Genomic DNA, 24,136 nt, shown 5'->3' with positions numbered 1-24,136 from the left:
CTCTCTCTCTCTCTCTCTCTCTCTCTCTCTCTCTCTGTCTCTCTTTTTTTCTCTCTCTGTACGATGTTTAGATCGTCGAGAGATATATTTTTATCTAATAACAAAAATCTAAATTGTCTTTTCCATCTGTTAGAAACGATGCGAAGCAGTACGCGCTTTTGATTAACCGTACGATAGAAGGAAAAGATGCCAAAAAAGAGTGAATGAGATAAGACTGTAAGATAAAAGAAAAAGGAAAGGAACTATAAGAAGAAGAGGAAAAAACTAAGGTGAGACAAACTCAATGAACAACTTCGATGTCTTAACTTAACCATCGAAATGCCAAAGAGGAGTAAAGCTAGAAACCATAAGACGAAAGAAAAAGAAAAATACTAACGTTAAAATGGAAAGGTACGCAAAAAAAAGAGAGACAAAATCGATAAATAACTGGGCTGTCCTGACTTAACAATGGAAATGCCAAAAAAGTGTGAGACAAAAAACCATAAGATAAAAAAAGAAGACACTAAAAGAAGGATGGACAAAAAACTAACTTGTGAAATGAAAAAGGAACCTTAAAAAAAATGAAGCGAGGAACATTTTTTAGAAACCTTCGACGTTTTAACTCAACCATCGAGATGCTAAAAAAAAGAAGATAATAGCAAGAAGATAGTACAAGAAAAAAAGTACAGGTCTTAAAAAAATGCAAAAAAAAAAAGACTAACTTTAGGGAACACACAGATATATAGAGAAAAATAAACTGAATCAAAAGTTATGTAAAATTTCAATAACCTAACTTAACAAATAAGATGTCCAAAAAAAAAAGGATCAAACAATAAATTAAAAGTGAGAAATCGGTTCTATTATCTGCTTTTCTATTAGCATATTGCTTCGTCAGATTGATCAACAACGATGGACTATTAAAGACGTCTTCTTTTTCCTCGCGAGAAACTCACTACTACTGCTAACACTACCATTACCACCAGCATCACCAACCTGCACCATCGACAACAACAGTAGAGCAGTAGAATTCTATCAGCACCAGCACCAACACCAGCACCAGCAGCACCAGTACCAGCACCAGCACCAACACCAGCACCACCATCACCATCGACAGAGAAGGCTTTTCCTCGAGAGCATCATTCATCGTGGCCAATGGAATGTGCAGCTCATCCTTTCTCATTGCCCTCGACTCTTCGACATTTGCACTCACCTCGATAGAAATGGCACTCTCCTCCGGCGTGGCTTTTATGCAGCCACCACGTTCGATGAGGAGAAGAGGCCAACGATGTGCTTCAACACAACACCACCACGGTTGTACGCGATGGTTGGAAAGGAGAACAAGAGGAAGATCTCTCGTTTTGCTCGCATCCAATGCAACCTTTTCTGGGTGTGCATACATTTACGTGTACGTGTGTATGTGTATACACTATATATATATATATACATATACGTGTGCGCATGGCGAGTAAACAAAGGCAATTAGAACGAGTAACTCGTCTCATAAAACGGCGAATTTCAACGCCTCTTCGACTTCTCTCTCTCCTCTCTCTTTCTCTCTTCACGAAAAACCTTCGATTCTTCAACCGAACAAAGCAATGTAACTCTGTTCGCTGCTGTATACGTAAGAGAACTCGGAACGAATTCACTTGGGCAGATAAAGATGTATATATATATATATATATATATATATATATACATTTATATGTATGTATATATGTGTATATATATATACACACGAGCCAGGAAAGTTGAACGTGCCTGCCAAGAAGCAGAGGTATTAGCCACCGAAACACCTACTTTTAGGTACTATAAGAAGAAACCAGATGCTGCAGATGGACGCGAAACAGACTTGGACTTGTGCTTACAATGGACTTCCCGACCCTCTCTCTATCTCTTTTTATCTCTCTCTTTCTCGTAGAAGAACTTAACCGATCGAAATTTTCCTAACCTTCCCTTCCCATCAGCCCCGTCTCCGCAAGCATATCCTGCTCTTTCTTCTTTCTTATCCCCTGAAATTCAAGGAGCACGTGGAAAGGTGGAAATGAAGATATTCTATAACCCAATAGTAGGATTCTTTGTTAGAAAAGACATTTGACGTCGTGGTCTCGAGAAAGGTGGCACGAAGAAGCCGAACCTAATGCGATCAGGACAATTTTCATGTTGAATTTTTTTCTTCTCTCCCCCAAAGGCTTTTTATAGTTTGCTCCTCTTATTAACTCTACCCGCTCGTGTATACATAATATATAGAGAGAATTCTTTGATAAATTATTAAAACAGGCACGTGTGAGTGTATGTCTGCCAGAGTATCTCTTTTTTTTTTCTTTTCTTTTTTTTTTTTCTTCTTTTAGTTGAAAGAGTCTCGTTTGCCAAAGACTGCATCCTATCGAATAGAAAAGTAGTTTACCTTTTGAAAAGGTATCCTTCGTATCCTTATTAGACGAAATTCTTAGAAAACCCGATTGCTGAGTTGCGTCTGCCTCGTGGTACATCAGAAGCCACTTTTCATGTAAATTTATGTACGACGGAAGCCCTATTGTATCAGGGATACAACACAAGGCACCCACGCATGACTCCTCGCATTGATATGACTGCAAACTTAAGTTCGAATGTACGTATTTACTAAGGAAAATGATAATAGTAGCTGGAAAAATCGATGATAAATACTAAGTAAGAAAAAAAAAAAAAAACACCCTCGATATTACGGTACATCCTGTATATACGATAGATTGGCTCGATATTACGATAGAAAATTCGTATCTAATCGATCGTAGATATAAAGTACACATATATCCTTGAATCTCGGTCAGTAAAAGTGATCGTGTTGTGGACGAATAGGCGAGAGTAATGAGAGGGAAAGAGAAAGAGAAGAGGGAAAGAAAGATAAAAAGAAAGGAAAGAAAAAGAAGAAAAATCACAACAGGTTCGACCTTAAGTAGTTGGCGATTTGCATGCGCGACAGGTGCAGTGCGAGGTCGGCGTATTACGTGTTTATTTCACGTGTCTTGCATACTTAACGCGCCGATTTCAACGGATTAGCATAATATATTGCCAAGGAGCACGTGATTGGTCGAATTTTCTTAACACACGAAAGAGCACAGAATTGCGAGTATATTGTGAGAAAGAGAGAGAGAAATATATATAAGACATACTATATTATTTTACTATGTCAGATTATATATATATATATATATATATATATATATATATATAAGTTATTATTACATATATACAGGCTTGATCTATTAATTTATTATATGTTCATTATGCATCAAAAATATGAATATTGCAAAAGAAGTAGAAAGTAATTGGTTTACTACATAAATATCATAATGTTATAATATACGTATACATATAATATATATATATATATATATATATATATATATATATATAAATACGATAATAACAAATTATTCAAATAAAAACTATCAGAAAGATATATAAATAGAAATAGAAAGATAAAAGAGATAGAAATAGAAATAAAAAAGGGAGAGAGGAGGGCGAGAGAGAAAATGTGTGGTCACTGGTCAGTCGTATGAAGGGAGATAACGAGAGATAAGGGGTCGTCGAGTGACGTTCGATAAAGTGAAAACAAGTGAAGGAAACAGGAGAACAAAGAGCGATGATCGTTGTACTTTGGAAAATAGGAAGATAGAAAGAGAGAGACCTGTCCGTTTGGAAAACAACTAGTCGATGTTAAGAAAGAAACGATATAGAGGAGGGCAATGTACCGTGCGAATGAAGTTTTAACATAACCACAGCGGACACATACATACATATGTACAGTGTGTATATACGTAAGGAAATAGCGTACACGCATATATACTTCCTCGCAATTCGAAGGAATTCCGATTACGATCCCCTACATATGTATGTAAGTATGTATGTGTGTACGTATATATGTATGTATGTTTAATGAAAGGAACGATCGTAAAAGAAAGCGCGTTTCTTCGTTGGTTCTTCTTCTTCCTCATCTTCGTCTTCGTCTTCGTCTTCTTCTTCCATAGCAATGAAAAATTCTTATACGAGCTTGGTATTCTCAATATAAAGTCTGCGTTCGTATATCCATTCGTGTGCAGAAGGGCGCAGCGTACAAGGGAAGAGAGGCAAGAGGAACAACACACAGAAGGCAGGATAGACGACTCGCAGAGGGGTGCACAGACTGCAGAGGGTCAGGGACGCAAAGGGACAGCGGTGTGCACGCTCCTCGTAGCACGCGCTAAAGTAAAGTCGGCTTACGGGCTTAAAGTCTACGGGGTTATCCGCCAGTAAAAAGAGAGAGAGAGAGAGAGAGAGAGAGAGAGAAAAAGAGAAGGTACAAGAGAAAGGGCAAGGGACTCTCGCTTGGTCAAGATTCACGCTAAAGTAAGAGGAATTACGCAGGCATAAAGTTTCACATTCACCAGCCAATAGACACCTGTATTTTACAATATCGTTAGAGTGCAAGGAAGACAGGTGAGATAAAAAAAAAAGAGAAGAAGAAAAAAAAACAAAAAAAATAATATTTCAAAATTCGATTAGAAAAATCACCTGTTATTTTTGATCGATCGTGAGAAGGAATGAGAAAACAAATAGTAGAGTAGTTAAAATGGCGGCTATGGTGATCAACGAAATACGCATGTTACTATATCGAAAGACAAAAATAGCAAAGGAACCATAAGGATTGAAGAGAGGTGAAACGAAAAGAGATAGAAAAAGGAGGAGGAAGAGGAGATAGAGATGAAGGTGGAGGAGGAGGTAGAAAGGAGACACAAGAGAAGACCTCCGTCCAACGCGCGCTGAGATTCCAGTTTCTCCGTTAGCCAAGTAGTCGAGGATGAGGATGAGGATGAGGATAAGAGAAGAGAAGGGAAGAGAAGCTGGTATATACACGGCCACGGCCTAACTCGTCGAGGTCGGGTCGAATAATAAAATAAAAGAGTAGAGCATGGATGGGGTGTAAGGTGGTTTGTAAAGGTAGAGAGAAAGAAACTTCTCTCTCTCTCTCTCTCTCTCTTCTCTCTTTCTCTCTCTACATAGCATAAGGTACGACTACGGTGGCGGTGAAGGTTCTGCCGGTGATGCTGCGGCTACGGACTACGACTGCTGCTATAACTATAGCTGTAGCTGTAGCTGCTGCTGTTGCAGTTGCTCGAGGAAGATGCATCTACGGAATCGAAGAAGAAGAAGGAGAAAGGAAGGAAGGAAGGAAGGAAGGAAGGAAGGAAGGAAGGAAGGAAGGAAGGAAGGAAGAATGAAAGAAAGAGAGAAGGTTCCGGCGTTGCCACATGCTCACTGAATTTCTGAACCACCTCAAATATATAAAGGCTGCCTTTATAAGAACGTCATTCATAATGCTTCGAAATTCTTCGAAAATTTTCGATAACTTTCTTTCTCTCTCTCGCTCCTCCGCCCTCTCTCTTTTTTCCTTCCATCGAATATCCTATGTATGTACCTCATTTTCTTTCTTTTTTCTCTCTTTTTTTCTTTTTTTCTTTTTTGGAACTAAACGTGCGCGTTTAATTTATGAGGATCACCTATAAAAGAATAACGATCGATTTTATTGGAAAGGTTCGTCGTAAGTACGTACACCTTGCCTTTTCATTTTCGAACCAGTCAATGGTTCCTTTAAGAAGATTAAAAAAAAAAAGAGGATTTTCCATTTACGATCTTTCGTCGAAAGGAATAAGAGTTAATCTATGTGGGATATGAAAGGAAGACGAAAACGAAGAGGAAGAGGAGGAGGAAGAAGAAGAAGAAGGGGTTGTAAAAGAGGAAATGAAGAAAAGCGATCTCCCATGGTACGACTAGTAACACGTCGTTGCCTTTGAATGAACTCATTTGCCCGGGAAATTTAAATCAAATCGAACGGATTACATTGTCACGATTCGTTAAAGCTTATCGCTCGCTGGTGCTGCTTCGAATCAAAAGGATTAGTTCATTTCCAGCCTTCTCCAACCCTTTGGCACCGTATCTCCTGTTTAATTAACTAACGTAGCGTAGAAATATAATGACAGAAATGAGGTACAACTTTGAATGCATATAGAGAAAACGTATCGCTGCTCTGTGCTCGAGTTCGTACGCAAAAGTTGATTATTCGCAGAACAATGACTAAAACTAGATGATATGAAAATAAAAAAGAATAGAGAGAGAGAGAGAGAGAGGCGGGGAGAAGGGGAAGAGAAAGAAAAAGCGCATAGAAAAGTTCAAGTTACGAGAGAATGTAGTAGGTCCTATAATACATGCATGCACATTCTCAATCGCTCGTAAGACAAATAAAAAAGAGAGAAAAAGAGAAATAGGGTAAAAGAAGAAACAAGAGTAATAGGAGAAGAGTAATACGTTTAAAGTCGAACAGGAAAGGTGTAACGTATCGTCGCAAAATAAAAAAGAAGACGAAGAAGACGGAGAATAGTACGAAATCTTTTTACCTTGCGAGGAGAGAGAGAGCCCCATTTTAGTTTGCTCCATGAAACTATTTTTCTCGACGAGTCGATAACGTCGTGTAATGGGAACGGAGGAGAGAAAAAGGTTAGGAGAGAAAGAGGAAGAAATAGAGAGAGAGAGACAGAAGAGAGAGAGAAAGAGAGAGAGAGAGAGAGAGAGAGAGAGAGAGAGAGAGAGAGAGAGAGAGAACAGAAAGACAAAGCTTCCCATCAAGCCAGAATCGACGTATGTAAGTGAGAAAAGGAAGGATGGAGAAGGAAGAGAGGAGAAAGAGAGAGAGAGAGAGAGAAAGAGAGGACGTCGGATATCGAAGCAGGTCGTGGAAACTAAAGGGAACGACAGATCGACCGACCTATCGACGAGCAATCTTCGTATAAATTCTTCACAAAGAGAGGTAACGATAGTTGGAAAGAGAGACAGGTAGAAAGACAGACAGACAGACAGACAGACAGACAGACAGACAGACAGACAGGCAAAAAGAAAGAAAGAAAGAGAGAGAGAGAGGCAAACAGAGAAGGGAACAATGAAAAGGATGAACATCGTGCTCGATCGATAATATAGGTTTTAAAAAGGAATCTATCGATATATTGTTATATCCTTAAGAGATTTGTCAAAAAGATTTGTGGGTCATAAAATAAGGGAGACAGACACCTGTTAGATTATCATCTTTAAATATCCTCTTTTTTAAATTACGGAATAATTACGATTGACGATTCATAAAGGAAATGGGAAAGAAAATGAAGATTTTTCTGTTTTGTTGAACGTCGGTATACGCCCAGGGAAGATGGAACGATAAGTATCGTGTGAATGAGATAGAGACAGAGAGAGAGAGAGAGAGAGAAAGAGAGAGAGAAGAAATAGAAATGAGATTTATTCGCGCGCTCGAAAGAGTTAAAGGAGAAGAAAGAGGGGCGCGGACAAGGGCGAGACGGCGGCAATGTAATGCCGCGATGAGAGGGATTCGTCCTCGTGCTACTATTGTAACTTTTACACGAAGAACAAAGGTTCTTTTAAAAGAGGAAAGAGATAGATATAAAGTTATATATATATATATATATATATATATATATAAAGGGAGAGAAAGAGAGAGAAAGAGAATGGGGGTGGCACGTGAGAAAGCGTTGAAGGCCGGACGATATGACTTTAAAGCGGGTAGACATCACCGCGACATCTTCTGCAAAAGCGGTACTGCCGAATCTTTCGAAATTGATCGTGGCTCGTAACGCGCATACTCTCATTACCAGCGAACTACCATGTACGTGTCGGGAACACGATAAATGGACCTTTCCCTGAGTCCTCCTCCGTGCAAACGTTTGAAAAAGAAGGAAAGAGAGAAAGGAAGGAAGAAAAGAAGGAAAGAAGAAAGGCGAGCCCGACGTTTCAGTCCAATAATCTTCTTCGTGTTCGATAATAAAATTGGCGTGGCACGCATTTTCATTGCGAGGGTGCGTCCGATCTTCGTAAGGTCGGTCAAACACACGCGCGAGCACGCGGTTAGTATCGAAAGATAAGATAGAAGGAGACGGAGAGAGAGAGAGAGAGAGAGACAGTCAGACAGACAGAAAAAGAAGTAAAGAGAAAGTACGTAGATATCAACTTACCCACTTTTTGATGTATCTTCGGTAGGAAGGGTAGAATCCGCGATGTACTGGACGATAAGGCAAAGTGATATAATATAATCCAATCCCGTCCTCCGCACCTCGGGGATCGCTGGAGCGAAGAACGCTCGATAATGGCTGGCACACATAAGTAACACTAAAGATGCACCAACAACGGTGCTTATCTTCTTCTTCTTCTTCTTCTTCTTCTCTTGTTTCTTGCTCACGCACTTTTCACCGACAGACCGCGACGAACGAAACGGACTAACGTCCGAACGGTCTCCTCTCTCTCTCTCTCTCTCTCTCTCTCTCTCTCTCTCTCTCTGTCTTTCTCGTAACACCGATCCTATGTCGTCTCTTTCTTGCACGATACTTTCGATGAAAGAAGACCAGACCGACAAAGATACAAAGAGAAAAGGAGTTCCTCTCTTTTATCTATCCTAGGCCCACGGTGGCCATTACGTTTCTCGCATCGTCGTCGCTACCACCGTTGCGAGGGTACAAAGCGAGAGAGGGTGGCTGCTGCCTGGCTTCCTACTTGGCCGGGTGGGAGCGAGAGCGCAGACGGCACCGAACGACAGACAGAAATGGGAGGGAGAGAGAGAACAGACTGTGATGAGAAAAGGAACGCGCACGATATACCCCCTCTCTCTTTCACACTATCACACAAACGAACCACGAACGTATTCGACGCGCCCGCTACGAGGACGTGAGAGCGACTGCTCTCGGCAACTTCGCGTGTCGTCTAATCGACCAATCATTGAACGCCTCTTACCGAGCGCCATCTTGCCGTGAATCCTTGAGTGATTGGACAAAGAGAACCCGCTTTCGGAAAGCCGAGAGCAACCGAAACTTTCCCCTTCTGCCGCCTAAATATAATATCTGATTGCTCTTACTTTTGATACACTGTTTTCGTTCTCTCTCTCTCTCTCTCTCTCTCTCTCTCTCTCTCTCTCTCTCTCTCGTAGTCTACTCTTGTTTACTTTAGTTTTTATCTTTTCTTCAGTAATAATTTTGAATTACACTTCTCGATACGATGGTGTCTCAGTGTTTACATACGATTAAAAATATGACGAAGTATTTTCTTTTGTCCTTCATTCGATATATTTATCTATTCAAAGTTTTAACGTTTTTAAATGATACAATCTTCGAATTAAAAATCTAATCTATGTATTTATGTATTTTGTTTAACGACCGATGTCCTATTTAATTTAATGTTTAATATATGCGATATTGTTTGAGATACGACTTAACGCTTATTGCTGTCACAATAATTCTTATTTTATTCTTATTGTAATAAAAAAAGGAATGTTAAAGAACGTTGGATATACGATCAGCGACATCTTATGAAATGTTTTGAAACTAACCGCAAGGAATACAATCTTCTACCTTTATTTCTTGTTAGCCAGCGTAACGGAAGTAGTTCTTTTTAGAAATAGATATATTCTGAAGTTTGGGCGATCAGAATTGTTCTATTTTATTGTTTGTTTTATACAGAACGATTACTTCGTTACTCTCGTCAACGTTTACTTCATTTTATACCACAATTTTGATAAATATATAATACAGTAATAAGTAGAAAAAACTATGGATAACAATAACAGAAAGAAAATTTGGACCTACGACGAACGTTTGGAGCTTGCTACTAAATTGGAAGGGCAATTGGATGATTTTGTAAGTCAATTAGAAAAGAGAACTTTTAAGGAGGGATATACCGAAGAGAGTATGTTAGAAGAACTAGAAAATCACCCATTCTTCATGAAGAAAGCTCCAGAACCCGGACAGCCGCTATCTCCCCTTGTGGAAGGATTACAACAACTTAAATATTCGCCTGAAGAAAATACTCCTGAACGTTTGTATTTATAGTGAAATGTTCTGCGAATATTTAAAATCATTTCTATATAGATTAATTTTATTTTTACAGAATTAGCTAAAAGTTATAAAGATGATGGAAATTTTAATTTTAATAATGGACAATATCGTATGTCTATTATAAGTTATACGGAAGGTATCAGAACAAGATGTAAAGACCAAGAATTATTGGCACAACTTTATAATAATAGGGCTACTGCACATTATATGCTTCAAAATTATCGGTATAGCTGTCAATATTCTTAATGAAATACAATATAAAATATTTTATAATTCTTTTGAATATATTTTGTAGATGTAGTTTAAATGACAGTAAACAAGCAATAAAATTGAAATCGGATTATGCTAAATCTTTGGAAAGAGCTGCCAGGTGTTGTTTACGCGTAAAAGATTTTGACCAATGTAACGAGTTATGTGATAAAATCTTACGTATTTTCCCAGAAGAGAGAGTTATATTGGATTTAAAAAGGCAGATTATATTGTCTGATGTAAAATCATTGATTATAAATTTACTAAACAGATAAGTTAACTTCTACAATAACAATTAAATTTATATTAACCTAATTTTTAATAGAAAACCTCCTACCGAGATCAAAGGAAACAGAAAAAAGAAGCAGCAAAACTTTCTAAAGAAGAAGAAGAATTGTTATCTACCATCAAAAGTAGAGGTATCAAATTAGAATTGCTTGATGGTGACAAAATACCAAACTTGAAAGATTTGGAATCTAAGATACCTGAACTGATGCAAAGTAAAGTACATTTAGATGGTAACAACAAACTTGTATGGCCAGTAATATTTTTATATCCTGAATTCCAAGAAACTGATTTTGTACAAAATTTCCATGAAGATATTACGTATGTATTTATCAATTATAAAACTATTTTTTTACATCCCAACTATCGAATAAAAATTTATTTTGTTTTTTACAATGTATTTCTAGTATAAAAGAACAATTAGAAGAATTATATTTTTCCCCACCACCATGGGATACTCAACATCTGTATAACCCTGATACTGTAGCAATATATTTTGAAGGAAAAGATAAAAATTCTCTACATAAAGTGGACATTTCAAATACACTTGGAAAGATATTAACAGATGAACAGTAAGTTTGACAATCGATAAAAATTACCTTTTAAAAATGCCTCATTCTCTAAAATCGTGTTAATATAATTTTTGCAGATTTTTAGTTCGTGGTGGGACACCAGCGTTCCTGATATTTGTAAAAGACAGTAAAGCCGAAGCTCGTTATTTGAAAACCTATCACAAAGAATAGAGATAGTACGTTAAAGTAAATAAACTGGGTTTTATCTTTTGCAAGTCCTTGTTTTTTTTTTCTTTGTAGCCTTTTTCATAACAACAACATATTTCATATCAAAATAAAACAAAAGTATTTTCGAATGGACAGAACGAATTCAAAATATTTTCCTGTGTCTTTCCGAAAGGTCTGACAAAAATTTCAAGAAATATTCTAAACGATAATCGGCTTTCGAAAGAGAGCTCTACTCAAGAAGATAAATCTACTAGACCTAAAGAATGTATACATTAAAAAAGTAAATAATTTTGTCAAATCGTAACATCAAATAATTCAAAGAAATCAAAGTCATAGTTTTACTCGAAGTAAAAATAAAAAGATAAACGAAAGAAAAAGACGAAAGATAAAAACTCCAAAGAGAAAAAAAAAATTAGAGATCAGTTATACGAGTAAAAAGAACATTAAAGGAAGGTGGTGCCCTCTGTACCACCTGACGAAGGTAGACAGGTGAGCATAAAGAGAAAGAGCAACAGGAGTTGAAAATTCAGTTCTCGACCTACACTTTGGATCGCGTATGCGCGTCGTCGTCGTCGTCGTCGTTGTCGTCGAGTAAGAAAGACGCGTTGTTTCGAAATATTTCCCGATCAAATTAGCCGGTCTCAAAAAATCTAGTCGGTAAATACGTGATATACGAGGAAAAAATTGAAAATTAAGAAAAAAGGATCGCGTTTTTTGTTGGATCGAAGGTCACTCCAGGCAGAATTCAAACAGGAGAAAAAGAGAGAGAAGAGATTGTCGTGAAGTTGGATATACCGCGAGAGAAAAACGGAGCGAGACGCAAGCGATGCTAAAACGATGCAGGCAATACCTTTTATCCTTTTCTTTCATTTTTTTCTTCTCTCATTCTCTATATCTCAATTACGCCATTATTCTCTGGTCTCGCTTAATAACTATACTTATTTCTTTCTTTCTTCCCTGGATTAAACACGTGGCTTCCTTTACTTGGCAAAAATTATTTTTCTCACGATTTTTTTTTTCTCTCTCTTGATATATCGTGTACTTAGGTTAGTTCCAATTATCTTCGAAAATTTCCTGGAAATTTTTTTTGATAATAATTAATAACATATGCGTACGATCGATTAAGAGATCATTAGATATTTTCTTTTGCAATTATTAATTTTAAAAGCGAATATTAGAAATACCTCTATATTCTCGATGATCTTTGTGATTAATATAGAGAGGAAGGAAACGTCCTATTCGATACAACAAGGATGCCATATTGATTCGATGAGGATCACCATTGGAATTTCCTCTTACGAAGAAATCAAATTCTTTTCAATTGCAATGCGAACTTACGACAGTACATGTAAGTATCTTATAAATTATAGACTTCCGCGTGTGTATTATCCTAGTTTGAAATCAGGTTATAAAAAAAAAACAAGTCAAAGATGAAAGGAACTTTTAGTTTTTTTTTTTTTGAAATCGGATATTCGATGCGGCTAGAAGTTTCGAAAAGAGAGGAGAGGGGGAAAGAGAAATAAAAAACGATCGAGTGGCGCGTTCGACTCATTTTTCAAATATTTACCATCTCCCTCTTTCTCTCTTTCTGTCTCTTTTTACCTGCTAAAATAAACAGTTAATGTTTTCTTTCGGCAAAAGATTTACAAGTAAAAGTACGAATGGACTGCGTCAACGATTTTATATATATATATATATTTTTTTTTTCTTTTTCTTTCTTTTGCTTCTTTTTTCATTACAATACACATGTTTATTTTCGAACTGTGTATAGAAGTTGGAGTATTTGCTTGTCCCCGAGGAAGTCGAAGTAAATACCTTTCTGGTGACGACAGGGAAGAGAATCGCGTGTCCTAGTTTCGTGAAACTCGATGGACCACACGATGCATCTCTCTCTTTTTCTCTCTCTCACACATTCACTCTTTCTGTATACGGTATCTCGAAGCAAGTGTTCGATATAATACTATGTACATGTACATTATACGTACGCACACATATATTTACAAGCTTATATATGTATGGTTCTTGAGGAAGAATTGCGTCACGCGTGCCACGCACTCTTCATGAGAAGGATACAACAGGAGCTAACCGGTTGTAACGGCGAGTCGATGTGCAAGTATATCTCATATATATATATATATATATATATATATATATATATATATATTATGTGTGAATAGAAATAAGAAAAAAAGGAGAAAGAGAAAGAGAGAAGAAAAAAATCTAAAATATCATCAACGTCCAACAGAATCATATTACGTTACTTCTCCAACGAGATCACCTTCGCTCTACTAACCGAAGAAATGTCCGACCATTTGACACACATACTTCATTTGTTTCTTTTTTTTTATATCTTTTATCTTTTGCTAGAGTCTAGCTTAATCCAGTTAGACGATCCCTTTCCTTCGAATTAGACGTTTATTGTTAACTCCGTTACTCTTTTTTCCGACTCTGTACTCTCTGTATCCTCCATCTTTGTTTATACAGGCTAGTTCATAATTCGTTCTTCGTTTTCTTTATTTTGCAGTTGAAAGGACGCAACAGTCTAGGAGACAGGAAAGAGTGCGTTATCGAGGAGAACTTAAAAGTGTTCGGAAGTTGTGCGTCGTATCATCAGAAAAATCAGCAAGTGTTTTAAAAACGAAAAGATCGTCGTGATCGAGCGCCAAAAAAAATCGTCGTTAAAGCGGGATTTCTCGTATAACCGAGTTTCGAGAGAGATTTTGTCTGTTGACGGCCAGGAAGAGGAGGCACCTAGAAAGTGCCGATTATTTTTTGAAATCGTGGAAGGGAATAATCGAAAAACGGCGAACCATTACGGAGGCATTCAATACGCAAGCTCGTACAGTAACGGTCGTACGGCAGCGAGCTTGTATAACAACAATTGTTCTTCGACCACCACTTACGGTGGCTTCGTGCAGCATCAACAACAGCAGCTTCACGAGGATTATCGACCAATTTATTTTTATGTCGCTCAACCGTACACGATACCGTATACGTTCGCGAAAAGACCGAGACCGAATTCTTCTCTTCTTAGATCGGATAACAGGTCCAATTGTCGCGTTAAATTTTCTAAAAAACTCGCCAACGTAGACTTCTCCCAAAAGGTTAAACAAGGGGAGTTCTCCAAGAGTCTCAATCAAGTTCATTTCGCCGAAGGACAGGATCAAGGTGTGCATTTTATAATTCTATGCTAAATGTAATTGATCTAGGGAACGAGTAAATTAGAATCTAGATATTTTGCATTGAACTCTTCGGATCCTTAGTTCAACTTTTTCACGAATGTTTAGTTAAATTAGAAATAGAAGAGCTCGTGGAATCTACATGAATCATGATCAAGATATGATTATGTATCAAAAAGTTACTCTTAGATTGGTCTATATACGAGGAATGTACTTTAACTTGTGGAACTTTAGAGATGTGTTAGGAATTTTGTTATCCACCGTTCGCATGTGTCCCCGGTCACTCTGTAGATACTTTGTTCTCTTAGAAAAGAGAGGGAGGAGAGAGAAGAGAGAAGAGAAGCGACGATTGTCATTTCACTTTCAAAGCGCTTTCACACTGTCAGCTTTTTCTAGCAGACCGGATAATTGTTGCGAAAGCGGCGACATAGTTTCAGTAGGATAATTTAAATAGTGGACTATCGCCGAAGAGTGGTTCGGCTATACGTCCACTTTAATTGAGAATGTACATATATAGACTAAAAAAACGTTGATCTTTTCTCTCTCTCTCTCCAGAGAGATGCAACTTTCAGCTTCGAATCGATGTCTATATCTACTTTCTTCTACATAAAAAAAACGTTCTCTCATGGTATATACCGTTTTTACATTTCATAGGATTTCCGCATTTTTATAAACCTGGCCAGACACCGCGCCATCCAAGAATGACGTCGATGTTTCGAAGGGGCACCATATTCGCAACTTTCTTTCTCTCGTTACTCGGTGGTGGATTGGTCTGTGCTGCTCTTGTTACGCAACACTGGGTCGAGGCTCGACCCTGGAGGACACCGAATCCTCAGGAGAGTGCAGGAAGAGTCCATTTGGGTTTGTTGCAAGGTAAAAAGGAATTGAACGTTGCTTATGGCTGGAGGACTTATCACGTATCAGGTAAGAGATCTTTCTAAATAAATAAATAAATAATCTTTAAAAATACACGTTTACATGTAAGAACGTGTTATATCTATACTTCTGATCTATACTTCTGAAAAATAAGTATAAACATTTGATACAAAAAAAAAAGAAAAGAAATAGCACTATTTACCATTAAAGAATTTCAATCTGAATTTTAATATGATTCTATGTTAATCATTATTTCAGTACCTCAAATGTTACGACAAGATCCAACAGTGATGTCCTGGGGACTTTGGGTAGGAACTTTAACTGCTACTTCTGCTGCGTTGATAACTGCTGCCTTTGCCGCACTTTTAGCTGTGCTAAACACGGCAACCTCACCGAGATCTAAAGCTCTCTCTGTACCTGGAGTTTATTTTATAAACATTTTAGCGTGTAAGTTCTAACGAATACGTTTGCGCGTCGTCCGAGTTCTTGAAATGTTATTTTTCCGTATGTGTTTTTAGTGATAATGTGTATAACGAGTGTTGGTACATGGTTAGCACAATATTACACGAGGCTATACGTCAATGTCCTACCAAAGGAAGACATCGATAATATGTGGACCAGTGAAGGTTCGGCCGAACTTGGTTACTCATTCTGGTAAAATATTGAAACTTTTACGATTTATTTTGATATACAAAAAGGAAAAAAAAAATAAATAAATAAATAAAAACAAAGTAAAACAAAGTAAAACAAATAAAAAATCATGCTTATATGATTTGTTTTTCCTAGGCTCGTTGCAACCGCTGCTGTTGTACATCTTATTAGTATCGCATTAGTCGGTTGGGGTTCCGGAAGAGAAAAAGACAATAATTTGGAACCGATTCCTGCATTGGAGGAAAAAACTGCCGCAGCAATAATGCTCTATTAGTGTATTTTTTTTTTTTTTTAAATACCGAACAAGTGCGCACTGTAATATTTCTATTTTTTAAAAAAGGTATGTATGAGAGAAAGAAAGAGAGAGAGAGAGAGAGAGGATATCTAAATGCATTCACAAAATTATATTCCAAAAGTTCCTAAGAGTAGGTATTTTTCTTGCCACGTGTATTATCCACGTTGAAGATTATGAGATTATATCGTGAAGTATAGAATGGCTGTATGTCTGTAAAATGTACTTTTTTTGTTTCTTTTTCTACGAGGCACGTAGAGCCGATCTCTTGCCGAATGAGAGAGAGAGAGAGAGAGAGAGAGAGATTGTGAAATTGCTATTTTCAGAATGATAGTTTTGTGACACACGTCAATTAACAGTAAATCCTAATTAATTGATGATTCTGTTATTATCAAATATGTATTTTTTTCGTACATAATATTTAATTGTAAATGCTTTAAATTTGGAAGCTGATCACCGTGAACATTCGATCAATCAAAGATTAATGACGAATGTTAGTTTGTATATATATATATACATATATATATATATATATATATATAGCTTTAACTTAGTCCAATGTGATCCTTTTTTCAAATGAATATAATAGTTGTATATCAAAAAAAGATACTCAATAACTTCATACGTATGTCCAGATCTATACTATAATTAAATATTTTATTTAATAGGTGATCAGAGGATCTGAGCCACTACTTATTTCATTATAATTTTATATTCAAATATGATCTGGCTGATGCATTTTTTATTTTTTTTATTATTATTTTTTTGTTAATTGCAATATATATATATACCAATAGCAAGCACTATTTTATTGAAATGTTTTTGTAGTGCGATGCTATATGTTGTAAATAGACACGAGGAGATGAAGTTTTTATCGATATATTTATTATGCAATACCTAAGTGTTTTAGTATACTCTTTCAGGCGTAACAATTATTGCATTTTCCATTCTAGTTAATAATACAATACGACAATAAAGATGTAGACGCGATATAGGACTTGTTTTTTCTTCCTGTATGTTTCGGTTACTTCTTTTTTTTTTTTTAATTATGATTCATTGTGTCGTTAATAGTTAACGCCAATCGTTCTCTTACAAGAGAACAAAACTTGATAACTGTTAAATCTAAAAAATAAACGTAGTCTGCATATTATTTGTATATGTTACATCACTTTTTATTCATTTTCTCTCCTTTTGTATATTCTCTTATTATATAGTTGATAATAGTAGTTAAGGAAAGTTTATGAACGGTCTGTTGTGTGTGTGTGCATTTGCTTGAGATGAACTTTTTCAATAAAAAGAACTTCTTTTTTTTCGCTTACTATTTTTAAATAAGAAAGAGAGACTTAACTCTCTCTTTCGTATCAAATCAAATGGATCGGTGATAGAAAACTTGCGATTAATTAAAAATGACCTCGACGAAGTTGTATTATTCTTAAAAAACTTATTAATGCGACGCTATGCAGCCGCATCATCGATTATTAGGATATAAGGAAACTTTTATTCACGTTTCTTTTCAGCTTTCTCGTTCGTTTCGTATTTCTTTTCTTTTCTTTTCTTTTTTGTTATGTAATTCGCGCCATTTACGTTTGTATATATCGTTACATATTATGATCCAATTCTGGTAGGATTTATATTTAATGGAGATTGCCCATAGGACTCACTCTTTGTTCTGCATATCAATCCAATAAAATATTTTCTTCTGCGATACGAAGCCATATTTTCAAAGTAGAAATAATACATATGTATAAACAGTAAATGTTCTATGTAAAAAATCGTACGAATATAATCATATTCCGTGAGATTTAATATTGTATTTTCCCTGTATCTAGATATTACGCCAACGCGTTGTTATCGATTATACATTTGTGCTTTTCGATATCAACGCGCGACGCTCTACGATTAATTATTATCCATTAAAATGAAGCAATATGTAAAATAGCAAGGTATTATGCAAGCTTCGTATCGATCAGAAATCTATGTATATACTGTTGATTTGTGTCTTGTATTATGATTATCGTCATTATCGTTATCATCATCATCATCATCATCATCATCATCATTATCTTCATCATTATCATTATCATTATCATCATCATTATCATCATCATCATCATCATCATCATCATTAACTTCATTCGTCTTCAACTCCGCCGGTCTACTTTTGTCCAATCATCGTCTTCTGGAAGCCGCTTTCTTTCCTCTTGTCTACTAATTGAAAGCATGTTTTTGAAATGTCACTTCGCTGTTTATATTATGTATATAGAAACCCGCCCAGAGATCGGCCAGCTCGGGATTAAAAATTATTTTACAATCATAGAATCCTTTTTTTTTTTTTTTTTAAATGCATTTAAATAATAATTTTAGTACAATTACACACTGAAATATAATATATCAAAAATGAAAAGTGTTAGCTTTTACATTGGCTTAATGTTAGTGAACTTTTTCTCCATAAAATTGAATAAAAAATCTATCGTGTTTATCAATTTATATTAGAATAGAAATATATTATATAGAAAATGATAAATAAAAACCGAGATGGTCGATAAGCGGGCATCGATCTTAACGTATTCAATATATCAAACTTAACTAATTCATCGTGGACTTATATCTAAATATATATGATGATGAACATTACCCATTACAATTTCATGAATATTCATTATATGCAGGATATATATATATATATGTATATTTCAGAATTAGCATGTAATAATCGACATTGCTGCCAGATTTTATACACGATTAGGATCCGTTGGTTTTTTTTTTCGTGAACACACAAAAAAAAAAAAAAGAAAAAGAAATAAAGATGGAATTAAAAAAATAGTGGCAACGAACAAATGCAGTCTCGTTCGATTCAACATAATAAATCTTATAATTATTAAATATCAAAAAAAGTTAGAGTATATAAAATTTCGCTTCAATGATTACATGCAAAAAATTCTGAAATACACTTTTGTTGTAACAATGCTTACTTATCATCTTGACGTCTGGTTGGTGGATCTTGAGCATCTTGAGCTGCAGAGTCTCTGCTACGCCAATCCATATCATTACGACTCATATCGTTTTGTCGGTAAGGACGACGAGGTCGAGGACTGTCAGTATTACACAGAATTACTCGTGACTGAAACGTGAAATAATCGTCCATGTTAATTGATGTTACAGCAATAACAAAACTGTTTATTGTTACACAACATTTTACTTACCATTCCACGATCTCGAAAACCGGCTTTTTCTGGTCCTTTATCTAATCTCTCCCTGTCGCTTATATCTCTCTCAAAATCTTCTTTCCTCCTATCCTTTCTCCATTTATCTGAATCCCAGCCTCTCAATCTAGATTCGTCATTCCTTTCAGCTTGAGAAGAACGCCAATTTGAAATTTCAGCAGCTATAATAAAACAATGTTGTACGATTAATAAAGTATTGATTATATGGTAAACATTAAAAGGACGCGATTTAATTATTGGAGTGACACACAAACATGTTCTTCGAATAATTAATAACGTTTAAAAAAACGCAGTGAGAATTTTTTTTAGAACATGGGAATCATCCCTATGAATCACTACGTAATAATAATAATAATAATAACAACAACAACAAGAACAAGGGCATATAATTATTAGAAAAAATAATTACTAGGTCTAAAGCCATCTCGGCCATCTCTAGGTGGACGATAGCGATCATCCGGTCTTCGTTTCGTTAACAATTCCTTCTCCTTTTGTTTCTGCTCTTCCATACGACGTTCGATCTCAGCTTCTCGAGCTCTGGCTATTTCAGATTGTTTTTCAATTTTGGCTATGCGTTCAGCCTTTCTTGCTTCTTCCTCGGCACGTTTCTTTCGTTCCTCTTCTTCCCTCTTTGCTCTCTCTTCCTCCAAACGTTTTTTCTCTTCCTCTTGCTTGATGCGTAACTCCTCGAGACGTCTTCTTTCAGCTGCCTCGGCTCGTTCCTTCTCCCACTTCATCTTACGTTCAGCTTTGCGTTCCATCTTACGTTTGAGCAATCTCTTAGCACGTTCCTCGTTCAACATCTTTTCAAATTCCTTTAGCTTCTCCATGTAAATACTCTTACGTTCGGCCAAAATCTTGGCCAAGAATATATCGTGATCTTCCTTCATTCTTGCCATACGCTCTCTAGTCGCTACAGCTTGTTGTCTCTCTTCGATGGCAGCAGCAATACGTTCGGCCTCCTGCTGTTCCCAACGTTTCTTTGCCTGTTCCATCTTATCTTCGACAGCTTTCTCTAATAAAGGTATCTCTTCAAGACGTTTAGCACGTTCCAGATAATCGATCTTTTTCTCTTGAGATTTCAATTTTTGTTGCATCTCTCTACGTTCTTTCTGTAATTCTTCCGCTTCGCGGGCGGCTATCTGTTCAGCGTCAAGTTTCTTGATCTCGTCTTCGTCGAGTTTTTTCAACACCTTCTGCCCATGACTGGTCTGCGAAATCTGTTGCATTTTCTCTTTGAGATGTCGATCCTTGATCTGCTGGATCTCACTTTGCTGACGTTTCCGTTCACGTTCCTCGCGTTCTTGCTCGAGTCTCTTTTGTTCAGCCAATATTTGCTGACGCTGTAATTCCTCTTGACGTCTCATTTCTTCCTCTTCGCGAACCGTATTGATGTGCTCGATGTATTCCTTCCTTTCTTCGATGATCTTGTGTCTTCCTAATATCCTCTGGTGTTCCTTCATTTTAGTTTCGTGATAATGGTTAACCATCGCGCCACGAAGCTTCTCACGTTCGAACTTCTTCTTGTTTGGATTGATCACATTGATCGCACGATGAAGAACGGTAGCCATGTTGACCAGCTGACAACGAATCTGTTCCGATGGCATCGCTTGTAGGACTGGGCCATCCGGATGATCCTCTCTTTGAGCTTCCGAAAGATCAACGCCAAAGTGTACGCACTGTTTGCCATGATCGATTCTTATCTGCATATCGTTGTAACGAACGCAATCGACCAAAAGCCGTTCCAAGTGGAAGTTTGTTGTGAACTTGGCAAGTTTCAGCAATCTAGCGAATTGTATAGTCTGATAGACCTGAGATATTTGATGAACTAGCCGAACAAGCGTAACGTCCTGTAAAGCGCGTATATACTGCGTCAAAGGACTATTCTCATCGGCTTGCAACGTTCGAATGACTGAATCGACTCTACTACAAAGTTCCAGAGGATGGAACTCAACTTCCAACCAAGAATATAATTCCTGTAGTTGACTCGAGGCTAGATTGACGATATTCAATCGGACGATGTCTTTCAATAAGGAAACTCGCGTCGGTGGTTGTGTTAATCCTAAAAGTGTCGCGAGCTTTTGAGCTTTCTCCAAAGGACTCTTATCAGTTTCGATAAAACGATCAAATTCAGGATGTGCCGATGGCAATGGTATAGACAAAGTGGCTAGCAATACGCGATTAGCCATTCGTTGTTGTTCCTCCAGTGACATATTCTTTTTCATCTCGCGCGATAACTGTAATAGTTTAAAGAGAGCTGCTGCATGGAATAAATAATTACCTGCCTTCCAAAAGACCATAGCTAATTTTTGATAATAGTTAGCCATCGTTTTTGGAACAGGAGATTTCTTGGATAGATTCATCATACCATGCACGTCCTCGGACGATTTGAATGCTTCTTGCCAAAGTTCCATTTGAATCGCCGAATCTAATTGATTAAGTCGAGTTTCCAAATTCAATTGTTGAGTTTCAGCTTTGTTCATAGAGACGTTAGAAACTAATTGTGGAAGTTTACATATCTCCTCTAGATGCTTTCGTAATTTTTCGCATAACTTTCGAAATTCAGTCTTACGATTGTATTCAAGACAAAATTGGAAGGCCATACGTGCTATATCGTGATACAAACTTTCTACATGAGCGTTGGTTCTTAGCAATTCTAAACACTGGCAGTATGATTCCCATAGAAATTTCACCCAAGGTGTAAGAATTGTTCGATCGCTTCTATCCTGTGCATCCTCTCCGCTTACGGCAGAAAGTAAAATACTCTCAGGCGTCGCAAGATTATCCAGATCATCTATATCAATGACCGCCTGCTGACTTTGTTTCCTTGCTGCGTTAGTTTTCTCTTCTGCCATTCGTAAATAACCACGAATTACATTTTCTAAACTTCCAACATTAACCGATTGAAACATGTTACGATATTGAAAAAGGCCTTCCTTCGCTATATGAGATTTTTTTAATTCTACGCAAAGATCTAAGTACTTGAACATTATAGGTTCCAGTACCGATTCTGACCAATTGTATGTCCATTTTTTATTTCGGAAGACTTCTTGCAACGTGTCCAAAGCTCTGGCTGGTTTGCCAACTTCAATGAATTCTGTTAAAGAAAAAAGATAAATAAAAGTAAGAATATATATATATATATACACATAAAATATATATTTTGTAAAATTGTTAAGACTGCACGGAAATATACATTTCATTAAATAAAATAAAATTTCTTGAATTTTCATTAATTAAGTTAAATAAAAACATCCTTCCATTATGAGATAAGAAACACGAACAAATTAAATATTGTTTCTTAAATATAGATTTTTTTGATTATATAACAAAGATTATATAAATACATAGCATTGTATGTTTAATACTATAGAATATTTTTATTATATATCACATGTGCATCGGTGGTGCATGCATACACATGTACGTACACACATACAGATGGTCCCACACGAAAGTGTATGTAACGTAGGCTTATCACACATATATATATATGTATATATATGCATACGTATAGAATATCTCGAAATTTCATTGCTTTTCACTTATACTATAATGTATATTTAAAACGAATAACATATTTAAGAAGTAATTAAGTACGTATACGATCGACGATTGATTCGAACATAATGAGAATAAAAGAATGCTTTTAATTTCATTCCGATTATTATAGGAACTTTATATACATGAGGACGAGACAAAGAGTATTCTAATCGATTAATTTCGTTTTAATAAAGTCTCGTGTGATAAAGAAATTTCGTGACAAGGTTATACGGAAAGTACGTAACGCTTTTTTTAATTTCACTTTATCAATACTTAGCCAAGAACCATGTCGTTGCATACATATGTTGACACAGTACATAAAATTGATATATAGATATAAATTGAAAAAACATTGAGTAAACTACTATTACTTCAAATAATTTTAATCACATTAAAAGATAAAAGAAGTTAACTGTATAGAAAAAAAAAAAAAAACGATGTGAGAAGATAAAGTAATAAAAATAAAATTTTCATGCAGGTTAAATCAGGCTATCAGCCATGTCATGTCTTTAATGCTAAAAGGTGTTACATACCGTTCGCCCTTTTCAGTGCGTTTTCGGGTCTTTGCCCATATCGCGCCATGTTTGCACTATAAATACGTTTCAAACGTATATCATACGCACTATCTTAATAATTAACAAAATTATTTTGCATACACGGTTAAAAGTACAAGCTTTCCAAAGGCGTAACGTTCAACGCCAAGGACCTCGATCGCGTGTTCCGGATGAAAGGCGGCCACTATAGAAAATGGCTTCCTTTACTATGCAAATCAAATCAACTTCTATTATATTCTAATCTTATAGAAAAAGGTAATAATCATTTTTTATAATCCTAATGAAATATGATTGGTTTAATAATGAAATAAATATATCGACCAATATTACATTGAATATCAATTTATCATACATATATTCAATTTTCTTTCGAATCATAAATACGCTTTAAAGGTCTGCATTGATTGGACGATTCTCTGTAAAGTATCAGATTGTCCCATTGTAATACATTAAGACGTACGTATATGTGACATTTTTATTCGACGTTAATTTTAATAGATTTTAATGAAATATTTTTGTCAATCGGAAATAATAGTTAAATATAGTTGTTGTATCAGATAAAAAAGTTAGTTAACAGTGTTTTTTACGATGATTGTTATCAGTATCGTTACATTAAGGCGACGTGTGTTGTTCTTATCCATCTGCATAGTTGGATCTAGGTTATATTG

The 24,136-nt window shown here is 36.2% G+C and overlaps 4 protein-coding genes across 9 annotated transcripts in view; 2 read left to right on the top strand and 2 right to left on the bottom strand.

Annotated features, from left to right (window-relative positions):
* The window catches only part of LOC122634280, a 22,219-nt gene extending 13,264 nt beyond the window's left edge, over positions 1–8,955 (bottom strand). Inside the window, exon 1 of one of the 2 annotated variants that reach the window (XM_043823069.1) lies at positions 8,007–8,955. The gene's annotated coding sequence lies outside the window, so the exon portion shown is untranslated. The remainder of the gene's footprint in view (positions 1–8,006) is intronic. The other variant, XM_043823070.1, reaches the window with a different exon arrangement.
* Positions 8,956–9,209: 254 nt separating this feature from the next.
* Positions 9,210–11,196, top strand: LOC122634282 (DNA polymerase interacting tetratricopeptide repeat-containing, protein of 47 kDa). Its single transcript, XM_043823074.1, has 6 exons — positions 9,210–9,855; positions 9,928–10,099; positions 10,171–10,363; positions 10,450–10,730; positions 10,817–10,981; positions 11,059–11,196. The coding sequence occupies exons 1-6, from the start codon at positions 9,591–9,593 to the stop codon at positions 11,150–11,152; spliced, it is 1,170 nt and encodes a 389-aa protein (XP_043679009.1). The 5' UTR covers positions 9,210–9,590; the 3' UTR covers positions 11,153–11,196.
* A 1,172-nt stretch (positions 11,197–12,368) lies between these two features.
* On the top strand, positions 12,369–17,310 carry LOC122634283. Of its 4 annotated transcripts, XM_043823077.1 has the most exons (6): positions 13,352–13,451; positions 13,674–14,317; positions 14,983–15,252; positions 15,463–15,651; positions 15,723–15,858; positions 15,991–17,310. In XM_043823077.1, exons 3-6 carry the CDS (start codon positions 15,030–15,032, stop codon positions 16,127–16,129), a joined length of 687 nt encoding a protein of 228 aa, XP_043679012.1. In that variant the 5' UTR covers positions 13,352–13,451; positions 13,674–14,317; positions 14,983–15,029; the 3' UTR covers positions 16,130–17,310. The 4 variants fall into 4 exon arrangements, with proteins under 4 accessions (XP_043679010.1, XP_043679013.1, XP_043679011.1 ...); XM_043823075.1 differs by lacking the exon at positions 13,352–13,451 and adding an exon at positions 12,369–12,497 and having other exon boundaries at positions 13,674–15,252; XM_043823078.1 differs by lacking the exons at positions 13,352–13,451; positions 13,674–14,317 and adding an exon at positions 12,372–12,497.
* On the bottom strand, positions 17,011–23,661 carry LOC122634278 (eukaryotic translation initiation factor 3 subunit A). 2 transcript variants are annotated; one of them, XM_043823067.1, is made up of 5 exons: positions 23,448–23,661; positions 19,781–22,468; positions 19,351–19,532; positions 19,120–19,268; positions 17,011–18,355 (listed from the first exon to the last, which is right to left on the bottom strand). In XM_043823067.1, exons 1-5 carry the CDS (start codon positions 23,494–23,496, stop codon positions 18,289–18,291), a joined length of 3,135 nt encoding a protein of 1,044 aa, XP_043679002.1. In that variant the 5' UTR covers positions 23,497–23,661; the 3' UTR covers positions 17,011–18,288. The 2 variants fall into 2 exon arrangements, with proteins under 2 accessions (XP_043679002.1, XP_043679003.1); XM_043823068.1 differs by having other exon boundaries at positions 17,011–18,352.
* Positions 23,662–24,136: the final 475 nt, after the last annotated feature.

Source organism: Vespula pensylvanica, chromosome 14 (genome assembly GCF_014466175.1).
Source record: "Vespula pensylvanica isolate Volc-1 chromosome 14, ASM1446617v1, whole genome shotgun sequence".
NCBI classification, from domain to species: domain Eukaryota; kingdom Metazoa; phylum Arthropoda; class Insecta; order Hymenoptera; family Vespidae; genus Vespula; species Vespula pensylvanica.
The sequence above is the reverse complement of the archived record's forward strand: the minus strand, read 5'-3'. Positions and strand labels throughout refer to the sequence as shown.